At 55.7% G+C, this 12,049-nt stretch overlaps 3 protein-coding genes across 3 annotated transcripts; 1 reads left to right on the forward strand and 2 right to left on the reverse strand.

Annotated features, from left to right (window-relative positions):
• Nucleotides 1-584: 584 nt before the first annotated feature.
• On the reverse strand, nucleotides 585-2,186 carry CH63R_12736 (C6 zinc finger protein; the record flags this gene model as incomplete). The annotated part of the gene is made up of 3 exons (XM_018307710.1): nucleotides 585-916; nucleotides 1,002-1,845; nucleotides 1,896-2,186. The coding sequence occupies 3 exons, from the start codon at nucleotides 2,184-2,186 to the stop codon at nucleotides 585-587; spliced, it is 1,467 nt and encodes a 488-aa protein (XP_018152127.1).
• Nucleotides 2,187-3,772: 1,586 nt separating this feature from the next.
• CH63R_12737 (uncharacterized protein) lies at nucleotides 3,773-4,675 on the reverse strand (the record flags this gene model as incomplete). The annotated part of the gene is made up of 1 exon (XM_018307711.1): nucleotides 3,773-4,675. One exon carries the CDS (start codon nucleotides 4,673-4,675, stop codon nucleotides 3,773-3,775), a length of 903 nt encoding a protein of 300 aa, XP_018152128.1.
• A 3,066-nt stretch (nucleotides 4,676-7,741) lies between these two features.
• Nucleotides 7,742-8,842, forward strand: CH63R_12738 (F5 8 type c domain protein; the record flags this gene model as incomplete). The annotated part of the gene is made up of 1 exon (XM_018307712.1): nucleotides 7,742-8,842. One exon carries the CDS (start codon nucleotides 7,742-7,744, stop codon nucleotides 8,840-8,842), a length of 1,101 nt encoding a protein of 366 aa, XP_018152129.1.
• Between the last annotated feature and the right edge of the window lie 3,207 nt (nucleotides 8,843-12,049).

Consider the following 12,049-nt stretch of genomic DNA (forward strand, 5'->3'; position numbering starts at 1 on the left):
GACCTCGGCCAATCAAATGCGCCGACCACGGAGAGGCGGTGCGCTGTGGTAACGGGGAGGGGCGGGTGGCCGGCTCGGAGGATGGAGTGAGCACACCGCACTCGGTCTCGCAGCAAGGCACCCAAAAGGGTTGAGACGTCCCCGCCCCCGCGCTGGCACAGAGATCATCCGCTATTTGAGATGAGGATCGGCGAGGTCTCGTCCAGCGATCGCTGGATGGGAGCCGAAATGCTTGTCTCCTCGTCTCCCTTCTGCCGGAAATGACACGGACGGCCTGGTGGAAACTATTCGGGTTGATCAATCTGCGTAGGGCTGGACCGAGGCGGAACCCACTCCCCTCCCTCCCCCCCCCCCGGACGCATGTCACCTAGGGGAGGGATTTGCAGGTACAATGCGGAGCAAAATGATGGTTGGCATGGAGATTGACCAACGTGCCGACTTTCCTCTTCCTCGATTTGAATCGCTACAAAACAAAGCACAGCAACTGTTCGAAAGGCTAGAAACTATCCCCGCGTCCGATGCCGAGGACTCGAACAAAGAAACCGCTGGGATGATACAACAGACCCGGACACGCACTCACAACCTCAGAATCTCTTCCCGAAGAATTCCAAATCCCGGCCCAGCTGGCTCTCTACCCACAACGGCCACTGGTTGTAGATGAGGTGCTCGTGGTCAACCTGCTTGTTGAGATACCCCAGCCAGCGAATAATGCCCAGATCGACCGTGTTCCCTTGTGACGGCGCCTTCTCGCGGCACTCGTGCTCTACGTTGGTGATGAAGGTCATGATCTGCTTCAAGGCGATCCAGTGGCTCGCCAGGAGGATCATGGTCTGGTTCCCCATGTCGATGACGCGCTGGAACTTCTCGTGCGGGAGCTGGATCCACCATCCGTAGTGCTTCGATAGGGCTTGATACGCTTATGCAGCATCGCCATCATCCATCAGTATTGCCATATCCCATGTCAAAACGCAGCATATGCTGGTTATGTGAAAGCGGCTCACCTTCCCACGACGACGTATGCAGCTTGGTCGCCATGTCCATGATGATCTCGAAATACTCAATCTCCACCACATCCCGGCAAAGCCCTCGCAGCCCCCCGATGGCCTCAACCGCGCCATCGGCCCATTCTTTCTGGATCAGCGGCAGGCCCTCCATCTTGGGCTCCAGCACGGCGTGCGAATCGTCACCGACGAGGTTCACAAAGATGGGCTTGATGCCCTTGATCCACATCTGCGTGCCGATGATGAGGATGCCGCGGATGAAAGTCATGTACTCGGCCATGCCGTCCTCGAACGTCACCGACTGGAACGTCAACGCGAAGCACGTCGCCACCAGCGCGTTGGCGTGCTCCGACGTCGTGCCCTTTTGACGGGGCAACTCGGCGAGGGACTTCTTGATGGCCTTGATGGCCTTGACGCGGTGTGCCATGGCAAAGCTCAAAAGGCTCGGGTCGGTGCTCATCAGATCGCAGGCGGCCATGCCGAGGATGGCGTGCATGAGAAACTCGTGCTTGTTGGAGATAAGACCTGAGCAAAATACCGTCAAGAGCAAAGGATGGAACTTACACTTTGGGACAAGCATGGAACCTCGTGCGTCCAGATGTTCTCGTTCCCTAGGGGGTGATGTGGATAACACTGCAGCATGAAGTGTTGAAAGAACCGCATGTCTTGCAGGCTGAACAGTGGCACTTGATGATGAGGCTAGAGGCCATGACTTCGACTTAGACGCGTGACCCAAACTACGATCGTCTAAACATACCTGGTGTACGATAGCTGGGGCATTTGGATATTCGCATTTCAGTCCCGACTTGACACAATGACCGCAGGACGGATGTGTCTCTTGGCACTGCGAGCAGTCTTAGTCTAGCAAGAGATCTCACCAGCTCGGCGTCTCACCTTGATTCGCCGTCGCTTGCAGTTGAAACACCCCCTTCTACTTTTCGTATGTCCCCTCCTTTCGAGTCGTTGCTTCTGGGTGGTGGCATTCTGCGATGGATTCTCTCCGCCATGGTTTCCATGTCCAGATGCAGATACTCCATTTGGGGGAGAGTCTAAGAGAGTTTCGCTCGAATAGGCGTTCTCGTCTCCGAGAAGCAGCTCATCGCCCTGGAAGAATACCCCATAATCAAAGTCGTTATGATCCGGCGCGGCCGCGAGAAGGGGAAGCAATGGTTGAGCAGAGTTCATGGTGCTGTAGGCTTTCTGAAACTTTCCGAGATTTGCAATATGATGATATCCCTTTTCAACGTGGCATGAAAAGTGTGCACCACCTGTAGTTACAGGAGCGTCTTGAAGCTTGACACAATAGCTTCAACGGCCAGGCTAGATCAAACCTGACGCCGCCTTCAGCTCGATGTGGGCACGCCAGGCCCAAGGCAGCACAGTCACGTGTAACGCCATCAATGATTGTCACCCGTCGCAGGGCGTCGGGCGATTGATGGTCCGCTACAGGTCTCAAATCCAGCCAAGCCGGGACGTCATTGGCCGCTTGGCATCTTCAGCCGCAGCTGTTGTTGTCTTGGTGGAGGCTGCGCGCTCCAAGGCTCTCTGAGTGGGAGTTTTGCCGGCACCAGTCTCTGCTCACCGAACGGCGTCTGCGAGGGGGTTGATGCAATGAACGGAGAGAATCGGGTTTGCCCGCAAATGAGGTTGGCGATGCCGGGCGTGGATCCCTTCCGGGCGCTTGGTCTCCGGATGTGTGGATGACCCCTCCCTCCCGTTACGACCGAACGCCGAAGCTTTTGCAGTAATAACCCCGTTTTGAAGTCAGAAATGAGACTTGGGACTCCCCCAACACCGGTGGTAAATGAAGGATACGGACGCGTCACCGAGTCGGTTGATGGGGATGGGAGGTGCAGCCAATGAGATTAACGAGAACTTCGGTAACAAGAAACTATCTCTGGGCTATAACCTGGCCGTCAGTACACATCGCATGTCTTCCGTTGCAAGGTATCTGGACGTTCTTTACCATGCGACAGGCTCCAAAGCTCTCAAACTCAAATGACAGGCCCGGTGCATGGCAAACCAGGCCTTTCCCTCTTCTTAAGCTCTTAGATCTGAGAGGACCACCGTGTCACAGTCACCAACGTCTTCTGTCATATTTGCATACCGAATGAGCCCGTTACGCATTCACAGCCTTGGTCCGGAGTCAGACAAAGAACACTTGTCAAACCACCCGCCCTCACTCACTTCAAGTCAGAGTGCCTCAAAGCGACATAACATACATGAATTGGATGCAAGTGACCCCGCAGGGAAGGGCTCGGATGGATGACGGCGGCTGCAGCTGACCTCGAGTGTTGTTCCATGTGGGAGTACAAGAAAGAGCATGTCGGCGCGGGGACAATGTTGAGTTATTTCGAGTCGGGGCAAATACGATGAAATGGCATCTAACCGTCAGCAGCCCATGGAAAATTTTATCAATGCAGCGCCGGTAACCGTACAGCCGTTGAGCAACGCAAGTAATGCCAAATGTTATGAGACACAGTTACGCAGGGGACGGGCGCGTTTCTCTGTGCCATTGCCGTTACGCATAAAACACAACCTTAAACCCGAGTTCAGATCAAGGGTTTATGCATTGGTTTGCCTTAATCATTGTTGAACATCGAGGTCCGGTCGTTCGGGTCGTGGGCGCAATACTATCCGTGTCCAGCATTTAAACAACAATCAGGCGGATTCGGCGGGGAACGACGCTAAGCGACTGGCGGTTCCGAAAGGATTACGTATGTCGTGATGAATCGCACTACAGTAAGGGTACGGTTACTCCGTACGAATACCTACCTCTTCCAGAACGAAGCAAAGCCCCGCGTCCTGATACTGGTTCGTCTTGCGCGGCCCAGGGGCTCTGAGTCGTGTGCCGCGGGTGTCGGCTTCAGCCTCTGCGAACACTCGAAGAGCCACTGGGCCAGAATGATCTGAGCGCCCAGAACAGGTGCTGGTTGCTTGCACTGATTGAGAACAGCGGCCGGCGTGGCAGTCCCGGGTGATGGAGCCGGGTGACATTCCGAGGTTCTAGCTTCGGCGTGGCGCAGTGTTGCGTTGCCCTGGTTGTCGCATCCTAGCACATGGCTTCCTGTTCGATCAACAAGCTTTGCTTTGGATGATCCGGAGGGCTGGCCTCGTTCGGCTTTTCGTTTAGGGCAACTGGGTAGTTGGGCGGCAGGGAAGCGGACGGGACGGACTGGGCGAGGGATGTGGGCGGCGCTGTCAGAAACGGGCCACACAAATGGAAGTGAAGTGCCATAATGGCCGTCATCTTCTGGGATGATGGACGGGATTTGCTGGACGTCTGCCCCGTGGCGGCGGATGCTCATTTCGCTTAGGGTTTCACAGCCGGCGCGCCCTGGGGTTCGGATTGCAGGCCCTGCTGGGTCTGACGCTGTCGAACCGCCGCGGGCTTTCTCTCTCTTGAATCGACCGACTCGCCCCCCCAGTCTCCGACTCCCGGGCTGGGCTGGGCCGGGTTGGGACCTGGGAGAGTCTGGACTGTGTGCCAGGTCGATTCGTCCAGGCGATCCATCCGGCTCCACGTAACCAGCTAAGCGGAAAGGGGCATGGACGCAAGGAAGGATGAACAAGTCGACGACGATAACGTGGGCCGCATACCTAAAGTGGTGAAACGGGTCTTGGTGGGCGGGCCTTGTGCTCAAAACGAGCTCGCATTGGACCCGTTCTCCCATGACGATAGCATCGATGTCCCTCGGGCTGCCCCAAGCGCGGGGCGGCTGCCATCCCAAGTCTGCCGTCGACTCTTTGTTCGTCTGATGCTGGCGCTGTGGGACGTGGTACGAAAAGTCAAAACTGGGCCCGCTCTGCCTGCCAACCCTGACTGACGCCTTGAGGCCAGCTGGGACTGTTTGCCTAACCCAAGGGCGTTTTCATTCAGGGCGAGTGAGTGAGAGAGGACGGCGCTCAGGGAAAGTGACTCGTTGACTGCCGATAGGGCTTTACTTGGGGGGGCTGCGCAAGGGCGGTTGAAGATACGAAGGGGCTTTGCCGAGCGGTAATGTCCGGCGACGGATCTGTCTCGGGCGTCGATGATGGTTGTGTTACGTCTCCGTGGTGATGGCTGACTGTGCGTGTGTGTGTGTGTGTGTACAGTAGCGCTCTCTTGTCAGTCACTGATGAGGGGGTGAGGACGGGAGCCAAGGCAATGTTGACGAGTTTCGGGCAGTGAATTGAAAACAGAGGGATTTTCTGCAGACGAGTTACCATCGATAGCACCGCAACTAAGACGATTGGTGGAGGTACCGGCCTCCAGTAGACAGAGGTGGTAAGGTTTCTAGCAGGTTTCCCCCCGTCTTTTCTATATGTTGCCAAGCGTCAAGTCAAGTCAAGATCCGCGTCGAGGCTAGAGTTGCACTCAGCAACGAGCCTAGTAAGTGAGCTGAACTAAAACCCAACGGTTAAAGGACGACGACACCACGAGTCGGGAGGCCACTAGGTATCAACCTCGTTCTCGTTGTTTCCTGCAATGCGCCAACCGCTGTTACTGTTACCGAAGCGGTGTGCTTGCATGTAGTATCGACTTGCCTACCAACGACTGCCACCTGTGCTGTTCGTGTGCATACAGCCAGCCAGTGCGTACAGCATCGTCTTGCAACCGCTGGCTGGACCGGATGAGGCCCGCGGTTGAGCAAGGAACGATACTTTCTTGGCGGCGTATCTTTTCGCAGCGATGACACCCAAAGGGTACGTGACAATGTCGTATCGCGATTTCCAGCAACGTATCCAATAATGTGTCCTTGGCGCCCGGTGTCCGCCCGGTGTTTCCAAGGTTGCGCCGTGGTGCCGGTTCCTGCAGCGTTTTTGCCCCCGTACCTGCATAAACCAGGGGTTGAAAATGGCGCTTTCTTGCTCCATCCGCCACCAGTAGGTGACTTCCAAGCAAACCAAGTAGCAGTCACCCCTTTCCCCTCTTCTTGGCCGCAAGGTCCAGGCCGGCGCCGGCGGATAGAGAGGCGAAAAGGGCGAAGGGCTGCAAGCGAACGCTAAGGAGTTGTTGTTGTTGCTACTGCTGAGGTGTGGGTGGGCGGTCCAGCTGCGACTGATTGTTTCTCCCTCGTTTGGCACCAGTCAAATGACTATTGATATGGTATGACCAATATTGTGTGGCCGATGACCGAGAGCCAGTGAAGCCGAGACTCCCTGTATGAGAGGAACAGTGTAGAGCCAAATGGCTGGGGAATAGGAAACGGACTGGCTGCACCCCCTTGGCAGGTTGACTGCGGACGCGATTGAGGCGTGCTGTGTCATTGTGGGTGTTTCTGATACAGATACGGGTACACTGCGACAAGCTGGCAGTCGCCTGGATTCTCCGCTCCGGGCAGCACATCTGGGGGTCTGAGTCGGAAGAGTCGAGGAAGCCCTAGGTAATCGTCTGTCATCAGGACGCAACGCCAGCACACCATCCCCGTCATGGGGAGTGCGTCTCCTGTGTCGTCGCTCGTCCCCTCCCCCTCTGGCCCACTAAGCGAGCGCTTGGCGGCTTGCCAGAGAGTCAGGGTTAAGAAGATCCATAGTGTCCAGACCCTCCTAGGGCGATAGAAGGGTACCACAAAAAAGAAAAAGACCGGGATTAGCAGAGGAAAAGCATGGCCTGTGAAGCGCTGATCGCCCCGGAAAAAGAAAGGGAAAAAAGAAAGGACGAAAATAAAAACCTTGAAAATAAAGAATCGGACGAAGGAAGGGGGAAGCTGCGATGAACTGCCAAGGAGGTGATGGTTCCCACTCAGACCAGCCAGTCACCACCACCTGCCAGCTGCGATCAAATCCCCAAGCGACTAACCGTTTGGCACGAACAATCCATCAATTAGCCTGACGACCACGACAGTGACAGTGACGGTAGGAAGAGATCCGTACCTGAAGAAGGGAATGTGTCGACACGTCTGGAAGGTGGAAGGACCCGCTCCACCTGTCGTAGTTGTGACTTGTACTGGCAGGAGCAGGAGCAGCAGAAGCAGCCACCACCACGCCATTTCCTTTCCTGGAAAGTGCGAGATACCTCGTACGTCCGGCCCGCTTACCCCCTGCTTCTCCTAGTGCGCGAAGATGGGCAGGTACGGAGGGGGGCCACCGTTGTTCCTTCCTCGTGGTGAATCGCAAATCAGCCCCATTGACTCCAGTGTCTGCAGCCCCGATCCATTACGGACCCACAGTCCGCACCTTGTCCCGCGTCCAATCCGGCAACTGCCAACCGCACCTGCATCTGAGGTCGCTCCTTCCTCCCGGTCGACCTCACCTTCCCACCTCTTCCATATTGTTTTGTTCCACGCCCCTGGTTGATTTTGTTTCCTCCTGCCGGCAGTACCCAGTTGCCTTCTCTTCTTAAACTGTCTCCTTCCCCCACACTCTTTCTACCCAGCTCTTTCTCCTTGCTCACATCAACCGGCTTGCCTGTCCCTTCTTCAGTCAACAAAACACATTCCTTCACCAACGGTCGCCAGCTTCGACCTCGCGTACAAACCCAGCTGTTGTTCATCCAATCCCACCAACAACAACTGCATCACTTTCCTTTTTCGCGTCTTTGACAGACCGAACAACCAGCAAACCCATCACTCCTTCCGTGTGTATCCAACGATATCCACTCACCCTCCTTCCAAGGCCGGAACCTCATCTCTCCAGCCCTCTTCAACTCTTTTCAAGAAAGAAACCACCAACAGCTCTCCCATTCACAAGCAACTTGCCCGATCACCACAACTGCATCAACGTTTGGTACCACCCATCATCTATCAACAACCGCCAAGATGTACACCAAGAAGGCTGTTTCTGTCGTCGCCTCGCTTGCTCTTGCCAAGCAGGCCCTGGGCTTCAACGCTCATCGCCACATGCATGCGGACAAGCGCGACCTGAAGGTTGACATTGTCACCCACTGGGTCACTGTCACTGTCATCGAGGGCCAGTCGGTGCCTGCCAGCACTCCCACTCCCACTCCTGCTCCCCAGCCCGAGGTCCCCGAGGTCCAGTACACCCCGACCACCACTTCCACATCCATTGTCGTGGTCCCGACCCCAACTCCTATCATCGCTGCCCCCAGCACCACCCTTCTCACTTCGGTTGCCCCCAAGGCCTCCTCTTCTCAGCCTCCCGTTGTCGAGCAGGCCAAGGTTGTTGCTGCCAGTGTCAGCTCCACTACCGGTGGCAAGCGCGGTGTCGCCTACAACGATGCCACCAAGGTTAACCCCTTCTTCTCCGGCTCTTGCAAAGAGTGCTCCTGGGCCTACAACTGGGACTCGAGCGACAACGGCCTCTCCGCCTCGGGCGTTGACTTCGTTCCCATGCTCTGGGGCCCTATCGACATCCACACTGCCCGCTGGACCCAGAACGCCGACGCCTCCATCGCCAAGGGCTCTACTCATATCCTGAGCTTCAACGAATGCGACATGCCCTCCCAGTGCAACCTTGACGCCGGTTCCGCTGCCGCCGCTCACATCAAGTATGTCAACCCCTATGCCGGCAAGGTCAAGATCGGCGCCCCCGCCATCACCAACAGCAACATTGCCGGCCAGGGTCTCGACTGGCTCAAGTCGTGGGTGTCTGCCTGCGACACCGCCGGTTGCTCCTACGACTTCTGCGTCACCCACTGGTACTCCCCTTCTGACGCCGCCTCTACCCTCTTCGACCACATCAAGTCGGTCCATGAGATCTGCAATGGCAAGCCCGTCTGGCTCACCGAGTTCGCCCCCTTTGGCACCGCCGAGCAGATCACCAGCTTCGTCCAGACCAACATCCCCAAGCTGGACAGCCTCGAGTACCTTGAGCGTTACTCTTACTTCATGGCCAGCGACGGCGTTCTCAACTCGGGCTCTGGCCTTAGCGCTCTTGGCCAGGCCTATGCCTCGGCGTAAGTCGGCTGAAGTAATGATGGTCGAGTTCTTTCGATTATGGCACACGTTCTATTTCAAGGGCGAGCAACCATGTTTCTTTCGAGGTCATCGGGCTTTTGGGTGGATCTGCCTCTTTGAAAGAAAGTGTGTGAACACTTTCTTCGGTTTTTCTTCTGCTGTACATACAGTTACTCTTTTTTTTCTTCAGGACTCTCGCTTTTCGCATTCAGGGGTGGTCACTCGCTGAATCTCTCTCCCAAATGGATGGTTTCTTCTTTTTTTTTTTCGAGTCAGGTTTGGCTCAAGGGATACCCGACACAAGCAAATGGTGTTTGTGGACTTTTAGAAACGGGGAAAATAGGGCTCAAGGACGATCCAAACGAGATCCAAAAGGATATACTCACGAGCTACGAATGAACACACAATGGAATACCAGGCTGCTGAAGCCTGCTATCACATTACATAACTTTGTGTCCCTACCCTTGAACCTGTTCCCTGCGGTGTTCACAATGCTTTGCCGGCGAAGTGTCTTAAAGGGACAGCAAACAGTATGTGTATTGACACACTAACCAAAATCACCATTACAACTTGCCCCCGAGGATGGCTTTGCCAAAACAGACTGTGATGTTGGCCACCCTGTTCCGTGTTGCTGGTCCGCGGCTTGCTGAAGGCGGGACTGGTCGGCAACTTGGGGCGTGGCCCGGGGACAATGGAACGGAAGGCGGCTCCGGCCTAGGAGCGGGTCGATGTTGAGGACCCCGCGCGGCCGCTACCCATCTAGGAAGCCTTTCTTCAACCAGCCGAAGCCCTCTTCCCCCCCGCTCTCGGGCCGACGCCTGTTTCTCCGCACCGATTCATGGCGGTGCCACCAGCGTGTGGCCCCCGGACCGATGAAGGTTGACCGAATCGTACGCCGTGGTACGAGACGTTGTGGGCATGGCGGGTCTCAAGGTCCCGCCGGATACCACGAGCCCTGTGCGGCCGACCGGGCCGTCTCGAGGCCCTGGCCCGGTCTTGTGCTTCTCAAAGGTGTTGCGTTTTATCCCTTCCAGTCGTCTTACGTAGGTCGACTAGTTTGCAGCGACTGCCTTGCTGCGCGAGAGGGGCTGGTGGTGCCGCTTCGTGCCCTGAGAGCTGGTCCCTTGGCTGAAAAAGAAACACACGCATTGGGAGCGATGCGCATGATTGTGCAGAAGCTGCATCATCGAGTTTTGGAAGAGCACACTTCATTATGTCTGCGCGTCGCGATCTCGATGACGCCGGACGGTGATGCAATGTAATGCAAACGAGACGCCCGAGGCAGCAGTTGTTTGCGTCCCTTGGGATGATCGTTTGCGCCCATCAGAATCAGATGGAAAGAGAGAAAGAGAGATAGAGAAGGGGGGGGGGGGGGGGGTCATCGATCGACGGTATGATGCGCTTGCTGGACAGCTCAGGGTGGCATGTCCGCCCGAAAAACTTTCGTGGCGGACAAACCTGCCTAGTGGATGGGAGGTATGCTCTCGGGCGATTGCTATACAGAGTCATGAGCTCGCAGGAGGATGCTGGGAGACGGTGGTATTGTTACTTGGATCAGGGTGTAAGCTCGTTTCGCACCTGGGCAGTTTACGTCGACCTCGGGCGATTTCTTAGAAGATTTTGCGTCACGAAAGTGCGTCGACCCCGTTGTCATGGCACTCGGAAAGCGCCTAGCAACCGAGCGGACGGGACTCGGGGGCATCTCGTCTCGTTTCGGAATTAGCTCCGGCTTGACCGTGGCCTATCAACATGGCTGCAAACAACGCGGGCTGTTGTGCGTGGTGGCAGGTAGTGGACTTGGAGACAGAGGCGTCCTTACGGATGGAAGTCACCGTCTTACACCGCCACTTTGGGACTTCGAGCTTGGGGCGTGTAGGTACCGTATACGTGGTTAACATCCTTCAATGCGGTCGGCAACCTTATCCATGTCAACGTGAGGTGCGGTTGGCGGCATGAGGATATAATGAAAGGGAATCATCCCTCCGCAGTCGCGAACGTTTCAGTTCTTGGCTTGCTTGGTACACGCGATCATCGGAGGGCAAGGAGAAAAGAAAAGAAAGAATCGTCTTGGCAGCACACAGTTGCGAGGGTGCCGTGAGTGGAAAGCTGTACGTTTGAGGTGGCACGATAGGATGGCATGGCAGGCACACGAAAGGGAGAGAGAGTAAGACCTGCTGCGATGTGCCTCGACTTTGCCATGCCCGAGAAATGGCACTTTCCCTTCTTCTTCTTCCTCTTCCAAACGTCCGGTCTACGTCAAAATCTGGCCAATGAAGATGCTATGATAATCCAATTGCTCGCGAGGGAACTTTCATCGCCGATGAACTTGTGCCGAAACTGTGAGAACAGACGAGAGGGTGCCGACGAACTGTAGCACGAGTGGAGGAGAAGACGACAACGCCTCTTTCTTCCCTTCCGGTTTTATGTTACTCGGCCGAGAGTGGTGGTGGTTGCATGTATGTGTGTATGAGAAAGACACACACACGGAGAGACGGAGTGTGTGGGTGTGTGTGACCGAGTGGAAGACAGACAGAGAAGTGGTATGCAGGAAGATGGACTGATTATGTAGGCTAAGAGAGTTTCTGGACTCCGTGGTGGTGTAGCTACTTGGACCAACGATGAGCCGCCAATGCAGCAGGGTTGGAAGGACGGATGGCATGTTGAACAGGAAGGGAGGACGGTACAGTATGGCGGAGTCTCGTGCGAGAAGCTGGGTCGAATGATTAGTAACATGGGAAAAAAGACAAGTGATGCAAATGGCCGAGTTAAAAGTAGAAGGATTGGCGGACGGTGGTTTCGAAACGTTCTTGAGGGAGAAAAGCTGCTCGCCCGCCTCACAGCCTTTCGTACTGGCCCTAAGCTTCTCGGAGACGCCTCCGAAGCCTTTGGCAAACAGATTATCAGATGGAAGATTGAGCGGGAGGTTCATTAGACTTTCACCTGAGAGAGAAATAAACGTTGGGCTAAATGTGATGTCGAAATTAGTTCGGGGGGACAGGGGGGCAGGGGCTACATGCGTCTTGAGAGCGTTTCGACGGTGAAGAGGGGGGAAATTCTGAACTTTACTGGGCCGAAAGGTTGGTCGGTTCGGGAAACGGTGAGGAGATCAAGTAGCGGCTCCGAAGAGGGGGGGTATAGACAAGAGCTTGTTGTGGTGAGAAGTGAGATTGGTCACGAGTCAAGGGCACAAATGAGCCTTCCTTCAACATT

Source organism: Colletotrichum higginsianum, chromosome 9 (genome assembly GCF_001672515.1).
Source record: "Colletotrichum higginsianum IMI 349063 chromosome 9, whole genome shotgun sequence".
NCBI lineage: Eukaryota > Fungi > Ascomycota > Sordariomycetes > Glomerellales > Glomerellaceae > Colletotrichum > Colletotrichum higginsianum.